Source organism: Parasteatoda tepidariorum, chromosome 10 (genome assembly GCF_982258835.1).
Source record: "Parasteatoda tepidariorum strain Cologne lab strain chromosome 10, Ptep-v5.0, whole genome shotgun sequence".
Classification (NCBI taxonomy): domain Eukaryota; kingdom Metazoa; phylum Arthropoda; class Arachnida; order Araneae; family Theridiidae; genus Parasteatoda; species Parasteatoda tepidariorum.
In genome coordinates this window covers 27,396,168-27,414,451 of record NC_141764.1, presented here as the reverse complement: position 1 = coordinate 27,414,451, position 18,284 = coordinate 27,396,168, and the positions used below count along the sequence as shown (strand labels likewise).

General features: G+C 27.4%; 2 protein-coding genes and 1 pseudogene across 6 annotated transcripts; 1 reads left to right on the top strand and 2 right to left on the bottom strand.

Moving 5' to 3' along the window:
* Window positions 1–2,727: 2,727 nt before the first annotated feature.
* Window positions 2,728–6,037, bottom strand: LOC107439385 (E3 ubiquitin-protein ligase RNF14). The gene has a single exon (XM_016051967.4). The coding sequence runs from the start codon at window positions 5,922–5,924 to the stop codon at window positions 4,434–4,436; it is 1,491 nt and encodes a 496-aa protein (XP_015907453.1). The 5' UTR covers window positions 5,925–6,037; the 3' UTR covers window positions 2,728–4,433.
* Window positions 6,038–6,078: 41 nt separating this feature from the next.
* Window positions 6,079–18,206, top strand: Atg10 (Autophagy-related 10). 4 transcript variants are annotated; one of them, XM_087153682.1, is made up of 2 exons: window positions 6,079–6,331; window positions 16,611–18,206. In XM_087153682.1, the coding sequence occupies exon 2, from the start codon at window positions 16,978–16,980 to the stop codon at window positions 17,524–17,526; it is 549 nt and encodes a 182-aa protein (XP_087009808.1). In that variant the 5' UTR covers window positions 6,079–6,331; window positions 16,611–16,977; the 3' UTR covers window positions 17,527–18,206. The 4 variants fall into 4 exon arrangements, with proteins under 4 accessions (XP_087009808.1, XP_087009810.1, XP_087009809.1 ...); XM_087153684.1 differs by lacking the exon at window positions 6,079–6,331 and adding an exon at window positions 11,604–11,933; XM_087153683.1 differs by lacking the exon at window positions 6,079–6,331 and adding an exon at window positions 11,702–11,946.
* On the bottom strand, window positions 8,569–11,625 carry LOC107439387 (E3 ubiquitin-protein ligase RNF14 pseudogene; annotated as a pseudogene). The gene has a single exon (XR_015429889.1). The product of XR_015429889.1 is annotated as an E3 ubiquitin-protein ligase RNF14 pseudogene (transcript).
* Window positions 18,207–18,284: the final 78 nt, after the last annotated feature.

Below are 18,284 nucleotides of genomic sequence, written 5' to 3'. Positions count from 1 at the left end.
ATTAATATTGGGTTTAAAAGAATACCTTGGCGATCACGAGTCGCCAACAAATTTATGAGAATTATTACAACGATGCAACTGAAACATTTTAGCAGTTGGAAATTAGAATAAAAAGTAATAATAGATTTTTGTTTTCAATTAGAGGCGACAGTGAATTAATAAGTCTGCATTAGTAGTGAAATAAAAAGTATCCGTTACATTGATCTATAAGAGAAGAAAAAATATTTCGTGCTCGTTTTAAAAGATTAAGTCTTTGATTTATTTTAAATATAATTCTATTAATAAAAATAAGCTTAAGTAATCAAAGATATTTTAAAAGGTAGGAAATAAATATGTAATGCCAATTGTGGCATCACAACAAAACAAACTAAAATTCTGGATATGTGAGGAAAAAAAGTGTCGTAAAAATGACAATATAATTATGGTCCCTTAGTTTTTGTTTTTAAAAAAGTATCAAACAGTAACTTGCAAATAAGCTAGCAAATTAAAAGGAAAATAAACAACTTCCAACTATATATACCAAATTTAATAGCAAACATACATAATATTTATAAATCAGGATTTTCATAGATATTCAATATCACAATTAAATAATTCTTATAAATACAATAGTCTCTCATTATCATGGGCTGACACAGGTTTTAGAGTTCTGGGACAAATTTAATTGCAGGCACATTCATCCAAACAATTTCAAAACCTTCAACCTTTTACATTCAAACCAGGGTTGGGTTTTTGACGTCAAAAAGTGGTTTTTGACATGACAAGGGTATAATACTGGTTTAAACCGTCAAAAATGTCAAAAACTAAAGTTTGCCAAAAAAATATATATAAACTTCAAAACTACCAACAGTTGCCATGCATTATATTGAAATTTAATTATACTATGGGTAATCAGCAGGTTTTAAAATATTTTTTAATTAAAATTAAGGTAAAATAACAGATTTAAAATCTCAGAAATTTATATTCAAATGCATGTGCAGAAACATTTTGCACAAAATTTTTTTAAATATTTATATTTTGGAAAAAAAAATTTTTTTTTGATACTTAAGAAAATTAAAAGTTTATTACTATGCATTTTTGACATATAAGGAACATATAACTAATATTTATAAGGAACTTACAAGTTATGTTGTATAAATACAAACTTGATACAAGTGTATGAAAAAAAATTTTAATGTTATACCGAATATCTTGATTATCCAGATTGTTAATTTGAATTTAAAAGTAGTTATATTTGTGAATAATGATAAATATAATTCATATTGTTTATTATATTTATTTATAATTATTACACTTATCATTTTAAAACAATTTTTACCTCTTAATTTTTTTCCCCCACTTGTATTAAGAATACAAATAATGCATATCTTGAAAGCAAGAAGTAATTATTCAACAGCTGAATATTTAGATATTCAACAAAACTATGTATATAGTATTCAGCAAAATGAAATTCACAAGTATTTGGATAAACTAAATTTTCAGCATAGTAAATGAATAGGCTGAATATACTGTAAATCGACACTAACTACTCTGTGTATTTAACAGAAAGCACTTAAATTTGTATTGTCTTATGTTAAAAAGATTATCAAGAAGATTTAAAAGAATATTAAAAAGATTTTTCTTTAAAAGATGTCTAATGCGCAAAACTGCTAATGTTTATCTTTAAAAATGTCTAATTTTTAGTATAATCTATACTATACACTAAATTTGGTCATAAATAAATTTCTTAATAATATCACTGCAGATTTTCAATAACACATGAAAATGAATACATAATATTACAAAAGATGTGAGCTTTCAAAAGTACAAGATTTTGGTTACTATTCAAAATATAAGTGTTTCTTCAAAATTTTAAATTTATTTTTTCTAGAACATATTTAGAAACACTATCCTTTATAAAAAATATATAAATTTTATGTATTAATTAAATTTCACATATGAATATAGGTTTTCGACATTTTTGACAGTGAGGTTTTTGACGTGACGGTTTAAACCATGGTTTAAACTGTCAAAAACTGTGACATGTCAAAAACATGCCAACCCTGATTCAAACCTTTTTCAAAAAGGTAGCTTACAATTTAATTCTCAAAGTATGAATTTCCATAAAAATATTAACTTAGAATTATTTTAATAATTTAATTATTTAGTGGTTTATTCTACAAACCACAAATATAATGCATAGGTTTTTAATTTAAATCAATTAATCCTTTTAAAAAAGAACCAAAAGATGAAAAATTTTCCAAATATTTTATTAGGAGATTTTGATTGTCCCATAAAACCTTTTTATTTTTAACTTCTTGCAAGTTATATTAGAGCCATCTTTGGAAACAATAACAGTCTAGGTTTAAAAATTGCTTGGAGGAAAAAATTTTCATTTCTTTATGGGATAGATAAGGTGATCTGCAAACAGCATCTTTAATATACTTAATGACTGTTAAAAAGGTATAAAATGCTACCATATTCTGACAAACAAAAATACTATTAAGTAAGGGATAGAGATCATTAATCGCCTCGTGAAACTAGATGTTTCAAAAATCAGTTTTTAACTCGTCTATTTCCTGAAGTAACAAAGCAGATTTTGACATTTTTAATTTGCCTTCTTCAATAGTGACCTACATATTTTAGTGGCATTTCCTCTAAATTTAAATATTATTTTGCAACCCTTATCTGCATGTTTTTGACTTCATCTTTTACAAGGAAATTTCAAGTGGCAAAAACAGAACACTCAAAATGCAAAAATTTATCTGCAATATCTGATGAGTAAAATACAATAGGCATCATTCTAATGAAAAATGGCTGGAACCATTCATTTTCTCTCATTAACTGAAGATTTGAAATTAACAGATTCATAAACAAGACACCACAATACATAATAAAATACTATTCTTATAAGTACTGTACATGATATATGCAAGTTTACATTAACTTTTTAAGAATAAAAAATATAACAAATAACGAATGGAAAGCCACCATTTCCACTTTTTTTTTCGGAAAATATCTAATAAGAAAAACTGAAATATCTATAGGATAAACCTACCCATGTATATTTCGTTTTTGTAACATAGATAAATTTGTATTAAAAAATGAATAAAACAAATACAGGAACTTTCCAGGCTTAAATTTCTTGGTATATAAACAAATAGTTTCACATTAGGGTGCACAACCTTTAGAATGTATGTGGCAGAAAAAGAAAAAAAATTTTGGAGGCCATTAGGAATTTTGTTTTAATATGAATTTCTATAATTTAAATGTTTCTTATTGTAAATGAAAACAATAGTTTGCCTAAAAAAAGGCCAATTAATCATAATTTTTACAAAATACACACATGGTATTTTCATCTTAAGTTTTGCTCTCTTTGTCTTCTTTAATAAATTTAAATTAAAATAGGTTTAGTATTATACTGTAGTATTATAATGTAGGTTTAGTATTATATATATATAAAATAGGTTTAGCATAATGTGCACAACTTTGATTATAAATTAATTTTACTAATTTTTATTGCAAACTAACAATTTTAAATTTTCGCTAAAAAAATTAAAAAGTGCGAAAACCTCAAATCTTTAGACGCTTTTACTCTGTACCTTTAAACATTCTTGAATTTTAACACTAAGGGTGTTTTTTATAACTTTATTAAAAAAGTTTTAAAACTTTTGAACTTTTTTCTGCAGGTTGTTCAACCCTATAATACATATTAATACAAGCTAATCAGGAAGAAGTTTGTAATAAGAAATTCAGAACATATAGCATAAAGCTACATGTATATATTTTGTTTCTGTAATAAAAGTATATTAAAAAGATCATTTAATGTGAAATACAGAGAAAGAAAACATTCACTTTAATTTCCATTACAAAAAAAAAAATTAACAAAAGAAATATAGGAACTCTCCAGGCTTGAATTTCTTGGTAAACACAGTTTCACATAGCGCAACCTTTTGGATGTGGATGATAGAAAAAAAATTTTTTTCAAGGCCATTATGAATTTAGTTTTAATATGAATTTCTTATAATATAAATGTTTCTTAATCAATTAATATCATAACAATAGTTAGTCTAAGAAAAGGACAATTGAATATAATTTTTGAAAAATACATTGTATTTTCAAATAAAGTTTCGCACTGTTTGTCTTCTTTAATAAATTTAAAATTAAAATAGGTTTCTAGTTATTTTTGAGTAAAAATTAATTTAATCCTTATTGCAAACGAACAATTTAAATTTTTCTTTTTAAATTTAAACAACAAAAACTTCAAATCTTTTGACATCTTATTTTGTACCTTTAAACATTTTTGAATTTGAACACTAAGGTGTTCTTTATAATGTTATAAAAAAAAAATTTTAAATTTTGAACTTTTTTCAGCAGGTTGTTCACCCCTATAATACATATTAATAATAGATTACAAGCTAATCAGTAGGTAACTTCAAAATGTAGAACAACTTTTACAAGAAATGTAGAAATTCTCCAGGCTCGAACTCAAATTGATTATCCAACTCATCGTCTGGAAAAAGAGTGCACCTAGCATTTAAAGCATTAAAATGAAAGTAAGGATTTGATGATTCTAATATTTTCATACACTCCCAACAGAAAAAGGTAGCACATTTGAAACACGTCATTTTATTACATCCATCACTTTTCTCAATGCTGGCTTTACAAGAAGGACAACTTTTACTGTTAGAATTCTTCCAAGACTCTGATAATGAATCTTCAACTAAAGCTTTAATAGCTCTTTTTCCATGCCTTTTTTCCAACTGTTCCTTCACTTCTGAATCACCGCTCATGTATTGCTCAAATATTGCTTTCTTTTGTTCTGATTTAAAAGTGCAAGGTGCAACACCATGATAAGCCATTTTGCAATAGGGGCAAAATGCAAAAGTACATTGAGGACATCTTCCTATGCGGTCATTCAGATCAATAAGTACAGCACATTGGCAGGATTTACGAGGACAATAAGCAATATCTGACATAGTTTCCAAAGTTCTCGACAATAATATATCGTCATACCTTTCAAATAAACCTTTATCAACAATTTGTTGTACCATAGTCCCATCAGCTTGAGTATTACATTTCTCACTTGGACAATTCAAGCAATTCACATTTCCTTCACGAATATGAACTTCAAAGAATTCCTTTAGACACTCTTTGCAAAAAGAATGTTTACATATTTTAAATGCTGCAAAATCTGCCCCTAACTTCGTAGTCATGCAAATATCACATTCATGGAATTTTCTATTGAAAATATCAGCAGTTTTATAGTTATCATATGATTTTAGTAAATTGATCAAAGACCTACCATCTGCTATATCATTAAGAGCTCTTACATCAATTAAGCCTTCACCCCCAGAAATGGATGGTTTAAAGGCCATAAAAGAATCCTTAGCCATGGTATTATTTGATTCTTTAAATTCGCCTGTAGAATTTTTAGAATTCCGAAAATTACAGCCACCTTTGTAAGACAGTATTTCGGAGACATCAAGATATCGATCAAATTTATAAAATTCAGCAACTTCACTTTCAAGAAATTGACACCATGAATACAACACCGGCATATCTTTGTCCCACAATGATTCTAAATGCTTACACAGTTCAGATATTTGAGCAAGAGATAGCCAATTACAGGATAGCAAAAATGCTGGGCATGTCTCTGAAGGATACGAATCAGGAAATTCGAAGAATAAATTAATAGGTGGCAGATTTTCCACTTTAAATGTTTCAGCTCTGGAATTTTTTGTATCTGAATTTTCCGCACCAATTTCAGATGCAGGAATATTTTCAATATTATATGTAACATAGAATGGAGTAGGTAACCAAACATTAGCTTTAAAATGGCCACAAACTGGTATTTGATCTTCGAAAGTTAAATTTTTTTCATAAACATTAAAAATACTTTCAACAGCAGAAAGCTCCTCTTTTTGTTGACTTAAATTATCCATTTATTTTCAATTTTCGGCACGATTTTTCAGTGGATGTTATGTTTATCGAGACATTGATAGATTGATTGAGTTAATGTTCGAAGGATGTACGCTTCTGGCTCCCCATTTCTGTAACACTTAATTTGGATTAAGGGTAACAGAAGTGGAAAACCGGAAACGTTTTAGGGAAAAAAACAAATCATCAATAAATAAATAAATGACAGCTTTAGCTGTTACTGTTTAGACAATCAATCAAATAGCGAAATTTTGCTAAACTTTTTAGTTTCCGAAATTGTCTTATTAATATGATGTAACTTCAATGAGTGTTTTATGATTAGTTTTGACTAAGTACATTTACTCGCGTCGGCCTCCATCTTTACTGAAAAAAACTACTCTAACAACCTAATAAGCTGAGCCTATTCTCAAATGTAAGTTATAAAATATTGTTACTAATGCTAATATAAATAAGTATTTTGGAATTTTTTTTACATTTGGAGGGGACATTTTATTATATAACATTCAATTTTTATTGATAATCATGTTTCTTAGACCTTCCAAATTTAACAGGTGTCTAAACTACTTCTGACTGATATTTGATGACGTCTTTTTAGCTTATCAACTTTTTATTTAGAAATGAGCTGTATTTTTTTCTTCTTCTTACTTTTAAAGTTTGTAAATTTGACGATTACTTTTGATTTTTTGGTAAACTAATTTTTAAGCATAAGAAGTGAAGCATAATATGTTCTCCTCAGAGACTATAGTTTTCAGTAGTGAATTGTATTATTTATTTACTTGAATTATGTGATAAAATATTCTTTCTTTTCCTTTGAGAATTCTTTTTTCAAGATGATCAAAATAATTCTTAAATTTTGCCAATACGTTTTTAAAATTAACAGGGATGATTGTGTTTTGGTAAAATACCATGTTGAAATTTCAGTTTAAAAAAAAACTAAAATTTTGGCTTCTCCTAAGAATGTTCCGTTTTTCCTAATGTATGACGATACGGTTTATTTCACTCCCTCAATGAGTAAACCGCGATTTGTGCTAAAGTGGTCTACGAACCACACATAATGATTCGCATTCATATAAGTGATTTATCACGATTTATGACTAATATTCATGTGATTTATCTGATTTTTGAATGATAGTTTTTTCTATTCATATTGAACAGATTTACAAGTTATATATCACAATTTAATATCTGCTTGTAAGTCACACATACAGTCTACGACTCCCCACATCAACCGCATTTCATATGCAAGTAGCATATCAAAATTTGTATTAGTGTAATTTCATAATTACACTTTGTGATTCTTTCACACATTTAAAAATAACAAACGAAATCAAATTCACAAGATTTAAAAATCTAATAAGATTTATGTACACATTTACAGGATTTATCGTTTTTCATTCATGTCAGAGATATTTTAAAATGTTTCAAGTTATTGGAATTAAATCATTCTGTTATCAAGGAATATTATACTTTGATTGTTTTTGCAGAGAGTTTATTTATTTAATTTTTATTATACTCTAGCTCTATTTAGAAGAAATTTCAGGCTTCAAGTTTTAAAAATAATAATTAAGTTTTCTTTTGGAAGCGAAGTTTCAATTTGAATTTAAAATGCATTATATAAATAATGTATGTTAAAATGTTTTATTCTTCTAAATTATTATGTAATTAACTTTTAGTTAAACCTAAATCAAAATGCATTTAATAAGTAAGTTAAAAAAAAACAAAAAAGAAACTCGAACACAAGTTATGGTCAACAATATAATTTTTCAGAGCGGGTTTCACGATTTTACAAACAATGCATTATATTGATAGATGTTAAAAAAAAATTCATAATTATTATGATTGACTTATTGGTTTTGCAAACAATAGTTCATAGATTTCACAAATAGAAATTTTTATTTGAATTGAAAATGCATTGTATTAATGCATGTTAAAAAGTTTTTGTTGTTATTATGGAATTAACTTTATTAAAATTGTAACCTACGTCAAAATATATTTTGCTTACCGTTTACATGTCAATGTTGCAAAAGATGCTACATTGACTCTAAGCTTTAATTAATGAGCAATTACTGTCCTAATATTATTTTTCAAACATTTAAAATTTACATCAGGATGTATTCTTTGTATTCAACTTGGTTCTGCTTCCATAAATATTTTTTTTTTTATTAATATTAGAAATTTGGTATAATATCCTGCTTATATTTAAACGAAACGTTTTTATCCTGCTTATATTTAAACGAAGATAAAAATTTATAGTATAGCTATAATACTTTCTATACTTTGTTTCACCTCAAGTTGGCACTGGAGAGAAAGACAGAGAGACTGGATTGCAGCCATTGTCATGGAAACTGGGTTGCTCTAAGATAGTTAGGGGCATAAGTTAGCAAAAAAAGGGACAGAAAAGTGGCTAATATTGGCATTAAAGAAAACAAAGCTCCAATTTTTTTTTATATATATTATATATTTATATTTTTTATCTTTCTATAATTTTGAGCAAAATACAGAAAAGAACAAGATTTTTTTAGAGCATTTCTAATGATTTGAGATACTAATTGTAGGCTGATTTCTTATTATAATTTTTGAGAAGTAGATTTTTCTTTTTTATGAATTTTAACAAACATGGTTTTTTTAACTAAATGAAACAAAATTAAATTTAAAAAGATAATTTTTTTTATTAAATTTAAGTAAGAAAAAAAAATACACAGATTCTCAAAAATATTTTACTTTAGACACGGATTTTTGTATGCAACCATTTTTTTTTATAGTTTTATGCATTTAAATTTATCCCACATTGGTGTATAGTGGAGGAAGGAAAAGTCAACATAAGCATGAAATCATTGATTCTGAAAAAGATCATATGTATGTTTTATAATATTTACTGTTCTTTTTTTTATGTAAAGAAATCACATTTTATTTTCCGTGAATTTTTTTATAATGAAAATAATTTGATTTTTTCTGAATTATATTTGCTTCTAGGAAACAAAAGAACTTACCTATAAAACTCTCCATAAGAAAAGATTGCTTTTTTCTTTTTTTCAAAAGAAGATTTCAAGTCTTTTAAAATTCCATATAAAGCTTAATCAATGACTAACAACAAAAAGCAAGCTAATATTTTATAATTAGCAAAAGAAGAGAAAAAATCATCAGTTAATGCAAAAATGTAAAAATTAATAACTATAAAAAACAAGCTAACAATAAATAGCAACAACAAAAAAAAATAACTCCTCGGAAACTAATTCCTTACCAAGCGCCTGAAGATTTGAAATTAACAGATTTAACAACGAGAGACCGCAAAACGTAATCATAAAAAATTATTCTTATATGTTCTATATATGATATATACACACATTATATAAACATTTTAAGAATAAAAAATAAAACAAATAAAGAATGGAAAGTCACCATTTCCACTTTTTCTTTGGAAAACATCTAATAAGGTCATGTTGAATATCTTATAATTAATAAGAAAAACTGAAATATCTATAGGATAAACCTACCCATATATATTTTGTTTCCTTAACATAGATAAATTTGTATTAAAAAATGAATTAAAGAAAATATAGGAACTCTTCAGGCTAAAATTTCTTGGTATATAAACAGTTTCACATAGGGTGCACAACCTTTTGGATGTAGGTGGCAAGAATAAAATCTATATTTCGGAGGCCTTTATGAATTTAGTTTTAATACGAATTTATTACAATTTAAATGTTTCTTAATATAATAAAAACAATAGTTTGTCTAAAAAAAAGGCCAATTAACCATAATTTTTGAAGAATATGCTCATGGTATTTTCAAAGTTTTGCACTCTTTGTTTTTTTTAATAAATTTAAATTAAAATAGGTTTTTAGTTATCGTTGGGTAAAAATTAATTTTTTTAGTTTTTCCTGTGAACTTAACAATTTTAACAAAAAACTTTTAAACAATAAAAACTTGACATCTTTATCCTGTACCTTTAAATATTTTACTTGTTTTTTTTTTAAGTTTATTAAAAAGGCTTATTAAAGGTTAAAGCTTATTAAAATTATAACCTTTTCCAGCAGGTTGTTCACCCCTATAATACATATTAAAATTAGATTACAAGCTAATCAGTAGGTAGTTTGTAATATGAAATATAGAACAACTTTTTAAAAAAATTTTAAAATTCTCCAGGTTCTAATTCAAATTGATTATATAACTCATCCTCTGGATAAAGATTGCACCTAGCATTTAAAGCATTAAAATGGAAGTAAGGATTGCCTGGTTCTAATATTTTCATACACTTCCAACAGAAAAAGGTAGCACATTTGAAACACGTCATTTTATTACATCCATCACTTTTCTCAATGCTGGCTTTACAAAAAGGACAACTTTTACTGTTAGCAATCTTCCAAGCTTCTGATAATGAATCTTCATCAAAAGCTTTAACTAAAGCTTGAATAGCTCTTTTTCCATGCCTTTTTTCCAGTTGTTCCTTCATTTCTGAATCACCGCTGATGTATTGCTCATATATTGCTTTCCTTTGTTCTGATCTTAAAATGCAAGGTTCAACACCATGATAAGCCATTTTGCAATTGGGGCAAAATGCAAAAATACATTGAGGACATCTTCCAATTCGGTCATTCATATCAATAAGTACAGCAGATTGACAGGATATGCGAGGACAATAACCAATATCTGCCATAGTTTCCAAAGTTCGGGACAATAATATATCATCATACCTTTCAAATAAATCTTTGTCAACAATTTGTTGAACCATAGTCCCATCAGCTTGAGAATTACATTTCTCTCTTGGACAGTTCAAGCAATTCACATTTCCTTCACGAATATGAACTTCGAAGAACTCTTTTAGACACTCTTTGCAAAAAGAATGTTTACACAGTTTAAATGTTGCAAAATCTGCCCCTAACTTCGTAGTCATGCAAATATCACATTCATGGAATTTCTTTTTGAAAATATCAGCAATTTTATAGTTATCATATGCTTTTAATGAATTGATCAAAGACCTACCATCTGCCATATCATTAATAGCTCTTACATCAATTAAGCCATCACCCCCAGAAATGGATGGTTTAAAGGCCATAAAAGAATCCTTAGACATGGTATTGTTTGATTCTTTACATTCAGTTACAGAATTTTTAGAATTCTGAAAGTTACAGCCACCTTTATGAGACAGTATTTCTGAGACATCAAGACAGTGATCAAATTTAAAAAATTCAGTCACTTCACTTTCAAGAAATTGACACCATGAATACAACACCGGCATATCTTTGTCCCATAACGATTCTAGATGTTTACACAGTTTAGATATTTGAGGAAGAGATAACCAATTACAGGACAGCAAAAATGCTGGGCATGTCTCTGAAGGATAGGAATCAGGAAATTCGAAGAACAAATTAATAGGTGGCAGATTTTCCACTTTAAATGTTTCAGCTCTGGAATTATTTGTATCTGAAATCGCAGCACCGATTTCGGAGGCTGGAATATTTTCAGTATCATATGTAACATAGAAAGGGGTGGGTAACCAAACATTAGCTTTAAAATGGCCACAAATTGGTATTTTATCTTCGAAAGTTAAATTTTTTTCATAAACATTAAAGATACTTTCAACAGAAGAAAGCTCCTCTTTTTGTAGACTTAAATTATCCATTGATTTTCAATTCTTTAGTTGGATTTTTAGTGGGTGTTTTGTTTACATAAGATATTGATAGATTGATTGTTTTGATATTCGAAGGATGTACGCTTTTGGCTTCCTATTTCTGTAACTTTTAATTTGCACAAAAAATTACAGAAGTGGAAAACCGGAAACGTTTTAGGGAAAAAACAAATCATCAATAAATAAATAAGTGACAGCTACAGCTGTTATTGTCTAGACAATCAATCAAATAGCGAAGTTTCGTAAAAATTTAATTTTCGACACTATCTCATTAACATTATGTAATTTCAATCAGTGTTTTATGTTTAATTTTGACAATGTACAATTACTCGCGTCCACTTTACTTGGAAAAACTACTGTGACAACCTAATAAGCTGAGCGTAACGTAAGTTTCAAATGTAAGTTTTACATTTTTAGTAATTCTGATAAATATTAATATTTTCGAATTTTTTTTTTACATTTGATAATTTTATTATATAAGATTCGATTTCTGTTGATATTCATGTTTCTTAGACTTACCAAATTTAACAGGTGTTGATACGTCTTAATTACTTCTGACTGATATTTGATGATGTCTTTTTAGCTTATCGACTTTTTATTTTAAAATGAGCTATAACTATAATTTCTTCATCTTACTTTTAAAGGGATTTTTTAAAGTTTGTGAATTGGACAATTACTTTTGACGTTTTGGTAAATTAAATTAGGCATAGGTAGTGAAGCTTAGTATGTTCTCATGAGTGACTATAATTTTCAGCGGTGTATTATGTTATCTTCAATTATAATTATATTTACTTCAATTATATTTTTTTCCTGTGTGGCAACTCCTTTTTCAATGGAGCAATGCACACAGTAGAATTCTTACACTTTGCTAATAAGTTTTTAAAATTAACGGGTGGGATTTTGTTTTGGTGAAATACAATAATATTGAAATTTCAGTTTCTTTTTAACTAAAATTTTGGCTCCTAAGGAAGTTTCATTTTTTCTAATTAATAACGACACAATTATTTTGACTCGCTCAATGATTAAAAATATTAAATAATTCATAAAATTGACATCATGATTCGTGCTTAAGTCGTCCGAACCACACATCATGATTTGCATTCACTTAAGTGGTTTATCACGATTTACACCTAATATTCATATGATTTATCCTTTTTGATTTATCTTATTTTCAAATTATCGAGTTTACTATTCATACTAAGCTAATTTATAAGTCAAACTAATTTACGAGTCACGCATACAGTCTATGGCTCCTCACATAGACCGCATTTCATATGCAAATTGCAAATTTCTTTTTTTATTCATGTAATTTCAAAATTACACTTTGTGATAAGTTCACACATTTGAAAATAACAGCACAATTCAAATTCACAAGACATAAAAATCTTATGGAATTGGTGTTCACACATTTTTAAAAGCCATTGTCGTCTTTTACACTCACGCAATTTAAATTAAATATCGCACATTTACGGGATTTATTGTTTTTCATGCATGTCAAAGATATTTAAAAATGTTTCATGTTTTTGGAATTAAATCATTCTGTTATCTATCAAGGGATATTACGATTTTGCAGATACTTTAAGATTGTTTTCACAGAGAGTTTATTTATTTAATTATTTTTGTTTTATTCTTATCCTATTTAAAAGAAATTTCAGGCTTTAAGATTTTACAAACAATAATTTTTTTTTTAAGAGAAGTTTTAATTTGAATTTAAAATGCATTATATAAATAATGTGTATGTTAAAATGTTTTTTTTTTTTTTTCAAAATTATTATGTAATTAACTTTTAGTTAAACCTAAGCCAAAATACATTTACGAAGTACGTGAAAAAAAACTTGAACAGAAGCTATCGTCAACAATTTAATTTTTCAGAACGAGGTTTCAAGATTTTGCAAACATTGGTTTATGTATTTCAAAAAAAGACATTTTTACTTGAATTGAACATGCATTTCATTTATGATTCATGCATTTCTTTTCATTTAGAATGTTTTTGTTATTATTATGGAGTTAACTTTATTGAAACTGTTATTTAAACCTTTATCAAAATATAATTTGCATACCGTTTGCATGTCAATGTAACAAAAATGTAACAAAGACTCTGACTTTGAATTTATGAGCAATTAATATCCTAATATTATTTTTCAAACATTTAAAATTTACATTAGGAAGTATTCTTTGTATTTAACTTGGTTCTGTTTCCCTAAGTATTTGATTTTTTTTTTATGAATTTTATAAATTTGGTATAGTTTAAGTTTTTATCCTGCTTATAATATACCAAAAATCCAAATTTATAATATGACTATAATACTTACTAGCTTTAAAAGAAGGAAAGAAGGCTTTTTTTGGAAGTTCTATTTTATGCATGCAAGATTTGTTGGATGGGATTCACCATCCGAACATTTTTGCATTTTTACGTGCCGTTGGTATTTTTAACTGCATATAAAAGTTTTAACACATCTACTGTTTTATACACTCTTATCACCTTTGCTCATTTTACTTAGTATTTCGCGCGTTTTATACTGTATTCATACTTTTATCTTGTTTTATTCACTTTGTACTGTTTTATCAGTTTTAATTGTGCTGCAATTAACATTCCGCATTCACTCATACGTTTGAACTGTTTCACCATATTGTTTGGCGCAGCATGTCCTCATTTGGACCTTGTGCCACTAAACCCTACATTCAATCAATCAATCAAGCTTTAAAAGAGATAATATAACCTTTTAGGCATCAAATTCAAAATTTAATTTTAAAGTCAAAATTTTAGTTCAAAAACAGTTGGTGTTTGAACATTGGTGTTTCGTTGGTTTTATATTTAGATTTCAAGTCCTTTATTTAGTTATGTTTTGTGTATTTTTTTTTTCGATTGGTGTTATGAAATTTATTCAAGATAAATAATGATTGTATGTATGGATAAAGGAAGATGAACGTGCTTAATATGTAAATGCTGATAAGGCAGTGATAGTGGTAGAATACTTCAAAAATTAATGCAAGATATGCACTCTTTCATACTCAGTCATCATGGTTTTGTTGACTATGGAAAGGAAACTTTTTCTGAAGATTATTGCTTTCAGGAGGCTGTTACACTTTTTTTTGTCATATTTGACAATGATAAGAGTTAAAATTTGATTCCCTACAATGGTTTGAAGTGATTCTTACTGATTCTTGTGATTTATTTATTTACTTCCTTGATAAATTTAAATTAACCATGTTGGCTAATAAGAAATTATGCCTTTTTTTTAAATTTATCTCATTTATAAATTTTGATTGTTTGAGGGGAATTAATTATAGACTATGTCAACCTTCATCTATCAAAAGGTACCACAAGGTAGAATCAAGTTAACGTGTCTTATACACTAGTGAATTGGTATTCAATATTTGTTACGCCACATTACTCCCCTTCTAGAATTTTATCTGTGATAGAATTCGATGAACAGATTCCACTAGTTGATTCATGCTGTTTATTTATTTATATCAATTTTTCCTCATTATATTTTCTTCATTTTTACCTTTAATTTTTGTTTATAGCATTTTGCTCTTTTTTTTTCTTCTTAATTTTTGTTTATTGGCCGGGAGACTTTACTTAACCAGATTTTTTCTTTGAGCAGTATATTTTTAAGCGAATCAACTGATTAATGTGCAGCATCCATCAATGTTGGCAAGTTCATATCACGTTCGCAGGTCACCAATGAGGGCAATTAATTATTGACTATGCCAACCTTCATCTATCAAAAGGTACCTTTAGATAGAATTAAGTTAACATGTCTTATACACTAGTGAATTGGTATTCAATATTTATAGTGGTAGTTACGCCACATTATCTTAGCACTATAAAGTCTAAAAATACTTTAAAAATATCTAACTAGCAAATGCATGAATAAAAGAAACATATAACGAGATCAATTAAAATATAGAAATGTTGATTTTTGAGAAGATAATTGTAGGGTTTCAGAATTGAAGACAAGGTGTTTTATGGTTTCAACTCAGATTATTATGTATGTTTGATTAGCACAAGACCTTTAAACTTCAATGTAGCTACTTTTAAGACATCTTTTATTTATATTCTTTTATTTGTTATACTGGTTTTTCCATTGGTTTCACCGTTTATTACAGTAGAGCGCCGATTATCCGAACTGCTCGGGACCGAATGTGGTTTGGTTAATTGGAAAGTTGTTTAAAATCTAGTTTAAATGATTGTTATTTATGCACCAACTTCCCTTCACACTTTTTTCAGGGTTAGTACTGGCAGTACTATCTAAAATAGCACTGGTGTGTTTAAATTTTTTTTTTTCATTTTGAATTTTTTTAAATCTTATTTCAGCTTTTTATAATTTACTGATTTAACATTTTTCTTTATTTTCCATTGCAAAGGAAATCCAGAAAAGACCTTTGTTTCAAAGAAAGTGTTCTTTTTTGAGCAGCCATATCCCTTATTCTTTTTAAATGAATCAACTGAATTAAATATGGTCTTCTGATGTAGTGGCTATTATTTATTTTTCTAAATTTAGAAAAATTTCCGATAAGTTAAAAAGTGTTCTAAAAAATAGTTCGGATAATCGGCGTTCTACTGTATTTGCAACATGGTTTAAGCTCAGCATAGTTTAGTTTGTTGTAGCTTTTGTGTGATTAAACTTTGTATTCAACCCTTTTTTAAGTTCCACCCTGAAAAATAGTAAATTATGCAAATTTTAAATTACCATTAATTTATTTTTTAAATAATTTAATACATTCCGTAAATACGTAATTCCATTTAATACGTAAAAGTTATATACATTTGTTGTTTACGCCATTAGAAATTTATATGCAAGGAAATTTAAGTTTTGTTAAATTTCCAAAATTCCTTTCAGATAAATTTTTTTTGTTTATGTCACTTTGAGATATATTCTGTTAAACATAAACTGGTGCTGATGGTATTAACTATCAACTGATATATCATTAAACTTCATAATTTCAAATAAAATTATAGAGTTTAATTAATTTTTAATAGTAATTTAGTAATTTTAATTAATATTTTTTTAATTAAAAGCATCTGGAACTAAATAATTATGTTCATATTTTATAGGCTATCTCGTGATTGTGTGCTACAGAATTGTTTTCATTAGAAGACAGGAACTTTTAGTATCCACTAAGGTCTATCTGTGACTGTCTCTAAATTTGGTCATCTAGTGAAAGATTATATGTGAATGGCTCTGTAAACCTTGACATCGAATGGAAATTTATGTGCAACTTTCTGTAAGTCTTTAAAATAATTAGAAATCTATGTGTGACTGTCTGTAAATTCTGGCATAAAGAAGGAATTTATATGTGGCTCACTGATAAGAAAATTGTTATTTTCTGTAAATTGTGACATCGAGTATAAGTCTTTGTGTGGCTGACTGTAAAATTTTGATATCTTGTAAAACTCAGATTGATTTTAAAAGCTGTAGAAAATGACCTTGCAATATGAGCAGTTTAAGAAGTTTGCATCTGAATTTGTATCAATATCATCAAATCTTGGTGATGAATGGGTTTTAAAAAGTATTAAAAAAGGTCCAGAAGAGGAGGTTTATTTAGAAAAACGAATCTTGAAACCTGACAATAAAGATAATGATATTCCCGATATTGATCGCAATGAAATCGAGCAAATGTCGTCGTTTAAAATATTTGTCTATCATATTATTTACAGTCAGAGTTATTCTGTCCCTGTTCTTTGTTTCAATGCAAATCATGAGGATGGTAAATTACTGTCTTTGGATGAAATTTGGAATGAAATACCCAAATGTTATGGCAATTTACCTGAAAATAAGTGGAACATGTTAACTCAGCAAGAACATCCTAAACTTGGAATACCTTGTTTTATGATTCATCCTTGTTATACAGCAGATCTCATGTCAGCCTGCAAATCTTCAAATTATATAATCAGTTGGTTAAGTATTATTGGTCCAATAGTTGGATTAAATTTATCCTTACAGTATGCCAAGTTTACACAAAAAATGTAGCCAACAGTTGTTCAACTTTTTTAATGTGAATTTATTTTACTCCACTGTGATATTTTTTAACAATAAATATGTGTTTTGAAGTTATATAATACTGTTGTAATATTGCTTATTGTTTTGTATTGTAAATTATGATTTAATAACAAATGTTTGGATTGGCATCCATTGGAGTTAAATCCTTGCTAGACTTGCAGTTATTGGGAACATTTTCATATCAGTACGTTTTTGGCACCAGCTACAATCACCAAAACGAAAAACTTCCAAAAAACTTTTTAACCTAGGGGTTTCTACAAATTATACCTTTTTAAATGGTCCCCTTCTGTGATATATATACATATATTTTTTTTTAATTTCTTGCACACCATAGTTCCAATATGAAAATCATCTACAATAGTTTTTTGCTGTTAGTTTGAACCACCATCAGCCAGGTATCACAGCAGTCAGCATGGATGTTTCTCTCTGTGTGTTGTCCTCTATTGTGCCAATCAATCCCTATGAGTTGCCTGTCGTTAGGAAAAAAAGTTTGGTCTCCCCAAAGCATAACACAGTATCCCTTGCTTTTTGACTCACCAACAAAATGTCATTTCTGTCAAATTTGATATCATTTGTAAGAGCACGAACATATCTTATATTATAAACTTGTACTTAAATCTTTAAAAAGAAATAAATAGTTTTGCACATTATTTACAAAAATATTGTTCTTTGATTACATGGTAAATCGAAATGTAAAATAAAAGCATGTTTTTTATTTTCAATTTAAT